This window comes from Gekko japonicus, unplaced genomic scaffold, assembly GCF_001447785.1.
Source record: "Gekko japonicus isolate JY-2015 unplaced genomic scaffold, Gekko_japonicus_V1.1 scaffold484, whole genome shotgun sequence".
In the NCBI taxonomy this organism is placed as follows: Eukaryota; Metazoa; Chordata; class Lepidosauria; order Squamata; family Gekkonidae; genus Gekko; species Gekko japonicus.
Window position 1 is genome coordinate 190,800 of NW_015168059.1, and position 14,759 is coordinate 205,558.

The window sequence follows — 14,759 nt, forward strand, 5'->3', positions numbered from 1 at the left end:
GAACTAACTGAGATCTGAATAGCTTTAACAGCGTCTCTCTCTCTCTCTTTCTCCCATTTTTTTTACAAGATTTTTAATATAATTAACAAAAATATAATTTTTTTAAAAGCCCCTAAATTGGGGTAACCTAATCAAGGCAACAAAAAAACCCAAACCCACAAATTAAGAAATGGCTTACTGTTAAGCACAACACTTGTACAGTACTACGAAACGCACTGTCACTAACAAAGACATTAGCGGCATGCGAAAAGTGTCACTTGAGGAACAAAACTGACCATGAAGGCAATGCCAAAAAGAATTTGCAGGGCGGAGGGGAGGGGGGAGGAAGGGCAGGAGGGGTGGGAAGCTCATGGGCCCAGCACGACATCAGATATGCCCCAAAACTAGGATCCACATTTCGAATGGGAGCAGGCACATAAAACATGGCTGTGAACCATCAGCTTGTTTTGCGTCTTTGCAGTATAACAAACCAGTTCCGCCTCTCCACAGAACTCGTTATATAAAGAAAATGGCAAACAAAACAATATTAAAAAATAAAGTAATGAGAACACATTTATATAAGGCTTTCTGCTGCATACAGTTTTTTCATGGTGCCAACAAATGTATTTGCATTCACACCAGTTGCTGGTTTTGAAATCACACTCTCCACATTTTTGTGCAGGTCAAACCCTTGCACACCAGTTTGGTATGTCCTCCACCCCACCCATCTACCTACGCATATAAGAGCCATTCAGGGACTGTTTGGACATGCCAGTGTTCATGTAGCCATGATGTGCCGGAGGGGTGTACATCATGTTGCTGTGGGGGGTAGTCTGCATGGACTGTTGTGCATATGGCTGGCTTCCCATCATCCCCATTTGCATCTGCATAGGGTACTGGGCCGTTTGATTCATATACCCGTGGTTTGCATGGTAGCCACCGTTCATCATGGGCTGGGACATACTATAACCATTCATAGCATTTAGCGTGTTCATATTCATGTTCACTGAGTTGACATTGTACGCTGGGGCCGGCATTAAGTTCACGCTCATGTTCATGCCGCGCTGCATGGTTAAGGTGCGTGCCGGCCCTTGCATGGCCACAGTCTGCGAGGCACGCCCATAAATCTGTGGCTGATGGGCTGCCGCAGCCGGTGGCAGAGACGCCGCCTTAGTCCTGACCGAAGCGTGGCCCTTGCCGGGCATCTGAGTCTGCAGCCTCTGGGCGTGGGACAGGCTGATATTGGAAGCGGCCATGTTACGCTGCAAAAGAGGCGGCGGCAAGTTCATGGGGGGAGGCGTGAGGTTCGGGGGCGGGGTCATCGTAGCCTGGACTTGGGCGCCCCCCGGGACCGGATGAGGGGACTGGGAGAGCTGAACAAGCCCCGTGCTGCTGAGCGGGGCAGACAAAGAGGCACTGTTTGCATAGGAAGTGACCGCGGCTGAATGGCTGTAAGGCAAGGAGTGGTCCATCAGCGTGTTGGTCAACTGCTGCAGTTTGGCGAGGCTGAAGGTGGCGGACGGCTGCGGGTAATGCCCCGCCGCAAACTCACTCTGGCCCATTCTTTCGTACAAGCCGGCACTGCTGCTGTTGTTGCCAGACTCGGGGATTTCGCTCAGCTGCATAGGCGGGGTGAAATTGGCAGCCATGCTGCAGGGGGGGAGCTGCTGGCCGCTGCTGGGGGGCCGTTCCGTCACACAGCCCGGAGGGGATTTCACATTGCAAGGGGGCGGGGAGTTGATGCGGGTGGTCTGCATCATGCTGCAGCTCCCGTTCACGCTGGACATCTGCTGGGTGACGGCGCAGCTGCTCTGCGTCATGTTGCCGGACGTGAGATTGCTGTAGGAGCAGCTGTTCTGGGAGGAGCCGTTTCCACAGAGGCCGTTGCCCATGGTGGAGTCGTAGCTGCTCGGGTTCTCGTAGTTCTCTGTCGTGCTCTCAATGCTGCCCAGGTCGCTGAACCCACTGTCCACAACCTGCTGCGAGTGGTCAGAAACAGAGGGAACGTCCATCATGGGACTGGTGTCCATGTTCTGCAAAGAGGGCACAGGGATGGCACTTTGATCCGGGCTTATTTGGGCATAACTGTTTTCCAGGGGAGGCACATTTGGACTGTTAACAGACCGAGCGGACTGGCTGGGATGCGAGGGGACAGAGGAGGCGGGGCTGCTGCGGTCGGACTGCTGGCAGTCGTCCAGGGCGGCCACCTGGGGGCTTTGGTCGGCATTGCTGTAAGTCTGCAGGCTTTGACAAGCCTCCTGGGTCTCCGCACAGTCCTGGAACCTCTCTTCTGGCTCGGCGGTTTCTTGCGTCAGAGATTTTACTGCCTGTGCTGTCTCAGAATCTATCTCCACGGATTCCGCACTTTCGTCTCTGAACACGGAATCAGGCTCATCGCTGTCCTTTCGGGTGTGATTCTCGGTGTTTTCGTCAGCCGATTCAGACACGGGCTCTGGGACCGCGGGAGCCTCCTGACGGCCGCTCTCGCACGGAGGGGCGGGGCCCGCCCTGCAGCCCATCAGGTCCTCCTGGTCCGAACTGCCACTCTGCTCGTTTGAATCTAAAAAAGGCTCCTCCTCCTCGGCTACTTCCTTGAGAGCCTCTCCTGCCGCTGCCTCCTCCTCCACCGCGGCTGAACCCATGTGGCTCTCGTCTTCATCATCAGCATCATGATCCTCATCTTCCTCCTCCTGGTCCTCCAGCTGCTCCGGTTCATCTTTCTCCATTTCCCTTTCCTCTTCTTGGTCTTTCTCTTGACTCTGTGCATTTTCCACCTCTCCTACGACACTGTTCTCTTCTGCTTCCGCTCCTTTTGTGACCTCGTCTTCTGTTTTTTCAAACGTCTCCTCAGGTTGCTCCAAACACTCAGACGCGGGCTCTCTGGCGTCACTGTCAGGTGGCAGGATGGTTTCAGGGTCTTTAATCTCATCCAAGATGGCGGGGACATGAGATGGGCTCTTTTCGGCCGTCTCTTTTGACTCCTCTCCCAGTGCCTGATAGTCAGGCTCCATGGGAGTCTCGGGGGGAGTGTACAAATTAAGTTTAAAGCCTGTTTTCCGCTCTTTGTTTTGCCTCCATTTGGATGGACATCGTTTCACTCCTTTGGGCCATCCCTGTTTACATACCACTGGTTCAGGATTGTCTTTACTGTCATCTTCCAGAATGACTGCACGCTCTTCTGCATTAACTGTAGGCGGGAGAAAACGAGGAGAGGACAAGGAAAGAACAAGTCAGTCAAAGTGAGCCACCCCTAAAAGGCGCAGAAAAGCTTAATGCAAGAAAACGTCAACTATTTCAGGCATTCCTATTCTTTAGGATGGCGGCATGTGCTTCCTCCTCTCACTGGCCCTGGCACACCACCCAGGCATTTCTCCTGTCCTAGACTGATCAGGCAAACTCACGCTGCCCTGCTAGGGGACGTGGAATCCACTTGCAGAACTTTTCTGAGTGCCCCCCGCCTCCACATAGGCTTTTAACAACAGTTTAAGAAAGCTGTAAAATGTAATAGGAAGGAATAAAAAGGGAATAGTTACAAAAACAGGCCACGACATAAAAGTGTAAATGTTGGAAGCAGTACTTATAAAAAAAGACACAATCCTATTCTAGATAAACAATTTTAGTTACAAAAGGGAGATGCGTGACAGCAATTTCCATTAATGGGATTAATAAATGGGCACACATTTCACTTGGGTTTAGCACTAATGTACTTTTTAAAAAGACGCACTCTGGGGGAAAGCCAGGAGGAGATCCATTCAATGTGTAATTCATCAGATGCATTTCTGAGATGTAAATCTGGCCAACGGGCCTCTGGGCAGTTTGCTAGGAATATCCTGACGTGTCTGGCCTAACATGCACCTGAGCAAAGGTGAAGAGTGAAGAGTATCCTGACACGTATGTGAAGCCAGCAGGGCCAGAGAAGTGAAGTGCTGCAAGCAACAGGACTACTGAGCTCCCTATAAAGAGAGCCGGCAACTGTCACGCAAAGCAGAGAGGGAGCAGCAAGCTCCAGGCTGCCGGGCACCGGGTGTCCCCCAGGGGCTCCACACCCAGCACGCGCAGATCACTCCACACCGTCAGCACTTGGCAGCAACAGCAGAAGAACCACTTTGTGCATCATGGTGCAGGGTGGGGAGAAGACGAGTGGAAAAAGGTTTCACAATTCACAGAGGTTCCCTCCAAGAAACCTCATTCGGATCCACATTTTGAAAGATGGTTGGTGGCTCAAAAGAATAAATTGATTGGCTGCTTTAAGAGAAAAGGGGTTCTTTTCCTCCTCTAATGGGCACAACTCTAATGGCTCAATTTTGGGTGTATGCAAGAAAATATTTGCATTCCTAATCCAATGTAAGAATTTGTTGGATAGATAAGAGACAAATACACAACTATCACTCCACAGATTACAAATTCAGATAACCAAGTGTTTTTTTTTAAAGTGGCTGAACTCTCATATATGTGAGAAAAATTTCCCAGCAGGACACTTTTTACAGTAAGAGTAATTCAGGTGGGTCGCTGTGTTGGTCCGAAGCAGCAGAACAAAGTTTGAGTCCGGTGGCACTTTTAGGGCCAACAAAGTTTTATTTAAAGTGTAAACTTTTGTGTGCAAAGCACACTTCTACAGGAAGAGTTGTGCCGCAGTGGAATGGGCTGCCTCGGGAGGTGGTGAGCTCCCCCTCCCTGGCAGTCTTTCAGCAGTGGCTGGACAAACACTGGTCAGGGATGCTCTGGGCTGGTCCTGCATTGGGCAGAGGATTGGACTAGATGGCCTGTGGGGCCCCTTCCAAATCCATCATTCTATGACATGCACAGACTTCCTGGCACAGCAAATCCAACGTATGATTGCAAAGTGACATGAATGACACATGCAGGTACTAATTTGATGACTGTTGTCCTTTTCAGTGGCTTGTTCAAAGAATGCTGCCAGCTGAGCATGCATGTTGCACATGCGCGCACGCACACAGAACGATCATTTTACCACCACGGTTTAAGTAGCTGCTGAGGCATCTGAACTCTCATAATATTCTGAGAACTCCCAAGCTGGGCCAGGCTTATATATTCTGGAGCTTATTCGAGGCAAACACTGGTGGCAGCCCCAGGACCAGACTGGCCCTCTGACCGGGTGACTTGTTGTCTTTCTCTTCCACCGTTGTCCCTCAAAGCAGCTCACAGGCCTTGCTCGCAGGCTCTCCATCCAAAAGAGGCAAGGCACCCAAAGGAAGGAGAATGGAGGGCTCCGCCCCTTCCCTAAAGGGCCCCTGCTTCTTAAAGCCCCCCCCCCACTTCTTCTCAAAAGCATTTAAAGGGATCCTTGGCGTGCGTTAAAAGCATTTAAAGGGCCCTCCACCTAAGATCGGTGTGGGCACGTGCTCCCCGCTGGTCAGCTGAAGGGGCCTTTAAATCTTGCAGGAGGGGAAGGAGAGGGGGGCACGCCACCCTCCCTTCATTATGGCCAATAATGGGAGCCCCACCAGAGAAGATTTTGCCCCTCAAGCCACAAAATCCGGGCTATGGGCCTGATGGAGGGGGTCAGTTGGACAGGAAGGATCTGTGCTCTTCCCTCCCTGAGAGCCTTGGGTGGATGGCGCCGGCCAAGGCTCTTGGCTCCTCTGGTGCTCTACTTCCCGGGAGAGAGGCACGCAGTCCTTTGTCGGGAGCGCTTTCCCCCTCTTCCGTAATCTTAAGGGCACCAAGAAGTGGGACTAGAATTCTTTCCGGCTGGGGTGGTGGTGGTGGGAGAACGAGGACAGGACGAGAAAGGGAAAGGCCATCTGGTTTGTTGGAAGAGGAACCTCACGGCCACGAGGGCGGAGTTTTCATTCTGAATGGGTGTCCAATTGAAGCAAAATTAGGAAGTCCCATTACAGAATTCTAAGGAGAACCACGCGTGCCAACTGGTTAACATACCGAACGAAGGATGAATTACTCAACATTTAGACCAAACCAAAAACAGAGCCTAGAAGATCACTGCCAAAAGCGTTTAAAAGTTCTGTGTTATCTAGAATGTAAAAACACAAAAGCTTTCAAGCAAGAACCTGCGCCACCACAAACAATGTAAAAAGATACACATGCAGAGAGACAAACCCCAGTTCCCACTCACCTCTGCAACGCACATCGTTTTGGTAGCACTGATTGTCTCCTTCCTGCTCCTCTTCTTCCTCTTGCTCATTCTCCTCCTTCTCACCAGGCTGAGGCTGGAAGGCCAGGTGAGCCCCAGGCTTCAAGTCCTCCTCCTCCTCCTCCCCGTCCTCCTCCTCCTCCTCCTCCTCCTCCATCTCACAAGTGGGTTCCAGCTGCGGCATCGGCCAGTCTTCTTCTGAGTTATCAAAGGGCTCGTTCAGCACTTCCGTGGTTTCAGAGATAGTCTCTGTTGTGACGCTGCTATTAATCCTTCTGCGTTTGCGACCCCTTTTCTTCTTCAACATGAAAGGCCTCTAAAACCAACGTTAAAGAATGAAAGTCAGGCAGAAGAGTTAAATGTGCTTTTCAGCAAACCAGCCCAGTCTTATGATGCACATTCGTGGCAAACTAGCTTGCTTGACACTCTGGATATCATTTATTTAATTATTTAGAACATTGATTAACTGCCTTTCTGCCTTATGGAGCGTAAGGTGGCTTACAACATAGATGGAATACACAAAACAAAATACATTAAAAAAACCCACATTTTAAATCACAATTCAGGACTGCTAGTAAACTTAACCAAATGCAGCCCTAGATAAAACTGTCCGAATCAAAGTGAGGGGGGCCAGGCACACTTCCTTGGGGAGGTAATTTCATAATTGTGGGGCTGACACTGAAAGGGCCCTCTCTCGTGTACCCACCAGACAAGCTTCTGTGACTGATCGGACAGTTGGAAGGGACTCTCCTTGTAGATCGGAAGCTGGGTGTAACTGCAGTTAATATCCGGGTCATGTGCTCCTGATAGCTGGCCCCGACCAGCCGTCTAGCTGCAGCATTCTGCACTAACTGCAGCCTCCCAACTCTCGTCAAGGCCAGGGTAGCCCCAAGTAGAGTGCACGGCAACAGTCCAGTCTACATGTAACTAAGGCACAGATTATTGACCTCGACTCAGCAGGACTTCTACATACGTTCGCCTGAATTACATCCCTCTCCCTGCGAGCAGCTTCTAATGTGTTTGTGGATCCACTATGTGCATTACCATATTCCCCCCGGGAATCCCAACCTTTTTTTTTTAGTCCTGCAAACTGAATTCCTACTGTTGCATGAACGCAGAGGAACCAATATAGAGCAAATAATGCTTTCATGGTGTCAATATAGCTAAGTTTTAAAAATTGTGATTTTAGACTTATAGCCACAATTTAGATTTCCATTCTGATCTGCAATTTTTTTTTTGAGTATTCTCACAATAAAAGAGAAGGAAAAGTAGTAAGCCACCAACACAGCATACAATTTATTAAGACTCAACGGAAAAATTATATTAGACCAAGGACACTGTAAATTCTAATTTGTCCAGATTTTGCATAATCTTTTATCCAACAAATTTGCATGGCTAGTTCCATAGGGTTTGCAGAAATAAAATAAGAGAGAGGGTGGAAATGAATAAACGCATCAGGGTACTTTGATACTGCTTTTAAAAAAAATAATGTTGCTGTTTTACGATTCCAAAGAAAACAGATCCAGATGTGTTTGCACAGCATATGGAGTGGTTTCTTGTTCACAGAAAATCATTTGGATCTCTTTTGTTTCTTTAGCACCACAGAATTACAATATTTTAAAGGGGAAACATCTAGGCACATGGATCCACGTGCTCAATTTTATCCCTTCATTTTATTCCTTTAAGCCCCACAGATGGATGCAGTCATATAATTTTTTGAACAAAAGACTTGGCAGGATCTGGGCAAATCAGAATCTGTTCTCAGAGCAGACCAAGGGCATCTGACTAAAGTGTATGCGTTTAAAATATTTATAAACCTGCTTTTCTCCCAACTGGAGCGCAGACCTTAATTTGTTTCAAGATCACTGCTGTGATGTCCTATTTGTTTCTAGAATAAAATAGTTGAGATGCTCCATTTTGCAAATACCAGAAGCTAACTAAAGTTACGCTTTGACAGATACTTGAGTGTTTTGGGGTGCATAATTCAATGGACAGTGAATCCAAGTTTAAATCTGAGTTATGTCTCAAGACTCCAGCCTGACCATCACTTTAAATGATGGTATTAAGCGGAGGCTACAAGAACATAAAAGGGGCCCTCTGCCCCCTCACTCTCGGGAGGACAGACTTTAGGGAGGACGCGTCCTCTACACTCTGATGGGGGAAAGGAGACTACATGGCAGGACAGCTGTGGGTGGCAGCCAGGACAGAAGTCAAGGGGGTGAGGGAAGGGAGGAAGAGGGGAGCCCTTGGTCACGTTTAGTAGGGAAACCAGTCCAGAGTCAACATTTCATCCCAGTCTCCAACTGCACTCTTACTGCTCACCCCTTGCCCCACCTTCTCTCCACAGTGGGAAATGGGATCCAGGTACTTAAGCCAAAATGGAAAAGCATTGGAAATTGAAAGCCGCTTTAAAATGTAACTTGATAAGTGCCCTCTACAAACAAAAGGCAGGAAGGAATTCTAAATGCCATAGTAGCAAGCGTGATCCAATAGAGAGATGCATTTCCCAACCCAGCTTTAAAGACAGGCCCCATTTTTTTCTTTTCTCAGACATTCTGCTGCTTCTTTTAGCCAGAAGTGTGCTGGACTTTTTTTTTTTGGGGGGGGGGGCATTTTTCCTGACAACAGCAAACTGTCAACGGGTGGTGGCTCATTCAGTAGCACTCCCCTTATATGTTAGGCTGAGACCTTCTCATTCAAAATCATAGAGGCCATTATCTAAGGGCTTTTCTGCATGTTTTCCCCCATCAGTTCTCTGCAAGAGAAAAGGCTAGAGACTTACTTAAAAAAAAAAAAAAACTGGGAAATTCAGACAACTTCCTTAAACCGACATTATGACAATAGATAGATAGAGATCTTAGTGCCTTTAAAAAAAATGCTGCCTGATACCAATATATTAATGTAAGCACGCACAAAAAAATAAAAGGAGGGGTGCTGCAACACCCCAATGACAACAGCACCCTCCCTTAAGGCATGTGAGGGAGACTATAAAACTAGGGGCAGGCCCATAGCCACAGTGGTGCACGATGTGGCTGGGCCCCACCCATCATTTGTCATGCCCTTCCGATCAGGACTAGGGGTTGTTGTAAAATCTGTCACACGTCTTCTGCCAATGAGAGGGGGCATTTCCTCCCCCCCCCTTGCAGGCTTCACCAATGAGGGAGAGATTTACGCTCCCATCCCATATGTAAACCGTCTCTGCCTTGTAAATCTGGGCTGGTCGAGACAATTGAGCACGTGCTTTTATTCTGTCCGTTCTATCACAAGATTTGGACAAAATTCATTACTCCAATTATCGCCGCCTATCCAGCCAGGTCGAACCAATTTTATTCCATTCTCTTTTTAGCTGATTCCTGCAATGAAACTACTGCAAAGGTAGCAAGGTTTTGTGCCACATCCAGTTTAATCAGACAGAAGATTATTGCCTCTTTTAAGAAATTTTAAATATATTTTAGTTTTAATCTATTTTATCCATCTTGTCTGTATTTATTGCTTAGTTGTGCTTATGTAGTTATTGTGCATATTATATACTAATGTACTGTCTGAGCTTGGATTGTAATAATGAAACTGAACAGAACCGAGGGAGAGATTCTCCTCCCTTCCTAGGGTTGCCAAGTCGTTCTGACTCACCAGCGAGGGAGCGTTGCCTCGGTCCGGGAGCTGCTGCGGGACGTGCGCGCGCGCCGCCAGAATGTCACAGGAAGTGACGCAGCTTCGGGGGGCAGAGTTCCCCCCAGGGCCCGATTCCACCGCGGCAGAAATCGGGCCTCCAAAGCAGGGGTTTCCCCGCCTCCTGCCCCCACTTGGCAGCCCTATTCCTTCCTCCTGCCTCCCTCCCAGGCTTTCCCTTTGCCCTTTGCTTCCTGCACAAAGTGGTTGCTCCGGCTGTGCTCTCAAGCAGGTGACACGGTCCTTTTCCTGCCTCAGCTTGCTAGCTCCTGCCAGTCATGCCACTCCTCTGATCTGCAGCACGGTAGCACATCAAGGCGGAAGCTCTGGTGGTGGTGGCTCTATTTTTGCCTGAGTGAGGAGTGTTCAAAGGTGGTGGGGGTCAGAGGTGGTGGGTGGCAGTGGCAGCCGCTGTATTCTGCCTTTCACAAGTGGACTCGTGATCATTTCACGGTGTGTGCAGGTACCCGTGCAGCTGTTCTGGCCCTGGAAAACACTTGGGGTGGGGGTATGAGTTCTTTACCACAAGCCCACAGTAGATTGGAGCAGCACAGCATTTTAAAATCACTGTAAAATGGTGATAATGAACTGGTACTACCAACAATTTTGCCTTTTCTTTTACGTGGGCTCAGCGGGGTGTGTGTGTCAATCTCTGTATCTGTAGAGGGGAGCCTCCCCAGCTTCCCTTCCCATCTGTGTGAAGCAAAAAAGCCACCCTTCCCCGGCATGCCAGGCAGGCTGTAGCTGTGTGTGTGCGTGCGTGTGCGCGCGTACACATGTTCACTAGGGTTGCCAACTGCATGTTGGGGAATTCCTGGAGATTTGGGGGATGGAGCCTGGGGAAGGTGGGGGGGAGGGACGTTAATCATGTATAATAATCCTCTGAAGTAGCCATTTTCTCCAGGGGAAGTGGTCTCTCTACTCTGGTGACCCCTTGGAATTCCGGGAGATTTACAGACCCCCCACCCGGAGGCTGGCAGTCCTACTGCATTCCAACCTGTGTGCCGACAGTTATCCTTAAGTCTCCCTATAGCAAGTTATGTGGAGCTAAACCAAAAAACAGTTTGGGGCTTTTTGGTGTGTGTGTGTGTGTGTGTGAATTCAATGGAAGATGGCGTTAAGAATCAAAGGGGCCATCCATCCAAGAAAATGCACCTTCTTCTGCGATCTCTGTTAGCAAAGCCTCATTTCATGCTCAGAGGAAGAACAGACACTTTTATGGTGCACATGGGGGGGGGGGTTCCCCCCATTTCACACCCTGCAATCCAGGAAAGTGGAAGTGGGACAATATGGGGGTGGGGATCTTCATGCATTTGCAAGACTCTGTTCATCATGTGTAAATAGAGGAAGGGGATGTTTGGCTTCAAACAAAATGGATTATCGTTTAACTTTCTTTGTTGAATGACCCCTTGTAGAGACTTTGCAGTACATCATAGCTCATTCGTAATAAAGTAAATAAGCAATGCTGTGCTCACCACCACTGTACTCACTTCCCCCCAGTAGAAATTGCCTGGCTACGGGCCTGACCAGGGCGCCCCCTCCCCCCCAACCCGATGTGGTGCCCGTGGGTGTGACGGCTGCCGAGTGTTTTGAGGAAGCGGGGGGGGGGGGCAGGGCTTCTGACTGACTCCTGGGGACTTTTCAAAATGTTGCTTTGGCGGCAGCTGCCACCACAGCGTAAGGATCTACACGGTGCCCTGAGCCTGCCTCGGCAGGGAGGGCAGGGTATACATCAAATGAATCCATAAATACCGAAGTTAAGCTGCGGCAATTACGGTGTGCCTGGCTCAGCCTCCTGCAGCAGCCACTTGGTGGCAGCCGTTTTGTTGCTGCGCCCTCCGTGCTGTGTCAGGACTCCAAATGTCCCTTCAGGCTCCAAAAGGTTGGGGGACTCTGCTATAAACCGACTCCACAACTGTGAAGGTGCACAGGGAGGGCAGATGTGCAGAACAACTGTGCTCAGACTGTTTGTGGATCAGTGGCCAAGAAGATCAGGAGCTAAGTCAAGTGTATGGAGAAGCTCTAAGGCAGATAAAAGGGGGGGGGGGAATGACAGCACAGCAGTCGCCATGACACTGCTCTTTACAAAATATGTCCTAGGTGGAAAGGATAGTTAACTTTGAATAAAACCCCCCCATGCCTTTTAAGGCATCTGGAACAGAAGCTTCCAAACAGCGATGAAAAGAAGGTTGCTTTGTAGTCCACGGAAAGCCGCTGGGATTCACTGCTAAACGGCAGCCCCATTAAAATCAGAAACATTTTAATATAAAGAAACAGATGAGCAGGAAAGTGGCTGCTGGGAGGAAATTAAGATTTTGCCACCCAGGACCTTTTGTGCTCCTGAAATCGCACTTACGGGGGGGAAATGAGGGCAACGATCTACGACCAGTTACTGATTTTATGTTGTAAGGAGAGGGTTATTTAGTTTGGGCTGGCTCTGGACCCCTTCTGAGCACTAAAAAAGGCGGCACCACGAGATCCATATGGATAAAAGCCTCGGGGGGGGGGGGGGGGAGGCTCAAGTGAGGAGCCAGAAAGCAGCAGAAAAGCTAGTGCAGATCTAACCCTTTGCACTGTCAGAGCACAATGGTGCAAGAATGTGTTCGGCCTCCGTGCACAGAATGCTGGTGTCTCCGGTTCAGATTTCTGCAGTCCTGATCTTATTACTTTGATTACTGGATGTCCCATCCCGTTAACTGCATTCACTTACACTGGGTGCTTTCCCCTTGTGCCTCCTTGAGAAGGGAGGAGTTATACATAAGGTAAGTAAAATACGAACGAGAAGTAGCAACACCACGAGGCTCACTTCTGACTGGGGGGGGGGGAGACCCACAGAGCTGAGTCCTAGGAAAACCTAGTGGGTTCCCCAGCTGCCAAGCTGCAAGATCAACACAGTGAGGCTGAGGATCTTGTGCAAAAGTAAACCAATGGAGAATAATATTGGAAGGACAAATACATATTAATTAACACCACTTGCAACCAGCAGAGGGCTCTGCCCTGACAAAATTCCTCTTCTGAGTGTCGACCCTTCCCAATGGGAATAAACAGGAAGAGCAGCAGCCATATCAAAATAAAAGAAAGGGAAACCTTTATAGGGTCAGCAAGCGGACCCCCCCCCCCCCCTCCAGCACTTCTGCAGGCTGGCTAGAAACTCACACTGTGTGATAATCCAGTCTGAAGAGGCCTTGAAACCCATGACTGACCTTTCTCTTTACAGCCAGCAGCTGGGGTTTTGCCAGCCTGGGAGGAGAACTTGGATGATGCCCCTCTCCATCCTTGTCCTCCTCGCCCTCCTCCTCCTCCTCCTTCTCCTCTTCCTCACTGCTCTCTTTTGACGGTGGGTCTGCGGGCTGCCCTCGCTCTGCCAATACCATCATGTTCTCTGGAGGCCGCAAATAATGCACTTTTGCTGGGGACGGCCTGCTGTTGGCTCTCGTGGACAGCACCTCTTGCTCTTCCTTCTCCCAGGAGCTCGCTTGCTCCATCAGCCGCTCTGCCTGAGAGCCAAAGGAGTTAAAATAGTGGTTCATCAGCCATTCTTTAAGCTCGGCTAAAAAGAAACAGCTACAATAAGTCAGGGCCGATTAGCAACGAGGGCTGCCCTAGCAGACCCATCTCAGGGGCTCTCCTATAAGCCTCGGGATAACAAACCAAAGAAGATTGCATTTCATGGGATATTTAACACTATTAATGATGCAGCAAATTGATTTCAGTTCTCCTGCACCACATTACATGCCCTCTGACATGGATCACTTTGAACAGCTTCATAGACACAAAGGATCAGTTGACACCCACAGTCTTGGAGGCTGGCACGGAGTTCACGCCGGCAGCAGTTCAGGAAGCAATGAAAGCCAAAATGACGTCAAGCGTCTTACAAACTTTTCAGTCCCGACAGGCATGCTGGATTCCGAACTCTCAATCAATTCCACAAACCCTCTGAATCCAAAAGACAGAAGCTACCAAACCTCATTGAGCGTGTGCCACTTAACTGTCCTCTTCACATTAATTATGCTGGTTAAACGCACCATTTTTGGCTTGAAACGACCAGCCTGCGATGCTCACACATTCTACAGGTTCCCCTGAACAGTTCTAAGTGGGCTCACAAGGCCACAACAGGATGCTGCATTGCAAGGAGCACCTGCCGCTCGTGTGCCTGTGGCTCTGGCCCTGACGGCAGCCCCATCCTGGCTCCAGCTGAGCAACCGGGACCCCGGAGGGCAGGCAGCCCCAGGGACACTCTGAAGCCACCCAGAAGGAAAGGCAGCAGCCCAGTCCCGTCCAGTCCCGGGGCCTGCCTGGCCAGGGTCTAAAACTGTCAGCTGTTTTGACACAGTTATGTATTGTATGTATTTTTGGTAAAGGAAGCATTTGCATTCATTTGTTTAGACCCTGCTTTTCTCCTAAGTTGGGACTCAAAGCAGCTCAGAATATCATTCTTCCCTCCTCCAGTTTCTCACAACCACCACCCTCTGAGGTAGGCCAGGCCGAGACTTTGTGACAGCCCAAGGCCACCCACTGAGCCAAAGGGAGCAACGGCGGAAGTGACTCACAAAACAGACTAATGCGGCTCCTGTCCGGATCAATCTTCAAGGTCGCCCAGTGAGCTCCCACAGCAGACGTGGGGATTCGAGCCCGAGTCGCCCAGAGTCCTTGTCTGCTGCTCCATCCACCAAGGGATGGGGACCGTGGAGTCTCCGGCTGTGCACAGCGCCGTCCTGTCTCTTGCTTTAAGGGTGCTCCTACTATGTAATGCCTACATCCGTCAACATGTCATGAGCTGATGCTCTGTTTCCGCTCTCCTTCAGATTTCTGCCATCCAAACCCTCTTTCTTTGTTTACTGGATGTCCCATCCTATCGATTGTATTGACTGGCACTGTGCAATCTACCTTCAGTCTATGAGAAAAGGCAGACTATTACAAGCTATAATTCTGGGTATAAGCATGTACATGAATGCTTACACCCAGAGTTATGGTTTGGTCTTAAAGGCGCCACTGGACT

The 14,759-nt window shown here is 49.5% G+C and overlaps 1 protein-coding gene across 4 annotated transcripts in view; it reads right to left on the minus strand.

The window, feature by feature from the left end:
• Positions 1-311: 311 nt before the first annotated feature.
• KAT6B (K(lysine) acetyltransferase 6B) overlaps positions 312-14,759 on the minus strand; it is a 167,671-nt gene continuing 153,223 nt past the window's right edge. For 3 of the 4 annotated variants that reach the window (XM_015414530.1, XM_015414529.1, XM_015414528.1), the window contains exons 14-16: positions 12,964-13,257; positions 6,074-6,407; positions 312-3,166 (exon numbers count right to left, since the gene is read on the minus strand). In XM_015414530.1, the coding sequence (XP_015270016.1) occupies positions 708-3,166; positions 6,074-6,407; positions 12,964-13,257 (3,087 nt within the window). In that variant the 3' untranslated portion in view covers positions 312-707. Of the gene's footprint in view, positions 3,167-6,073; positions 6,408-12,963; positions 13,258-14,759 lie in introns of those variants that run through there. The other variant, XM_015414531.1, reaches the window with a different exon arrangement.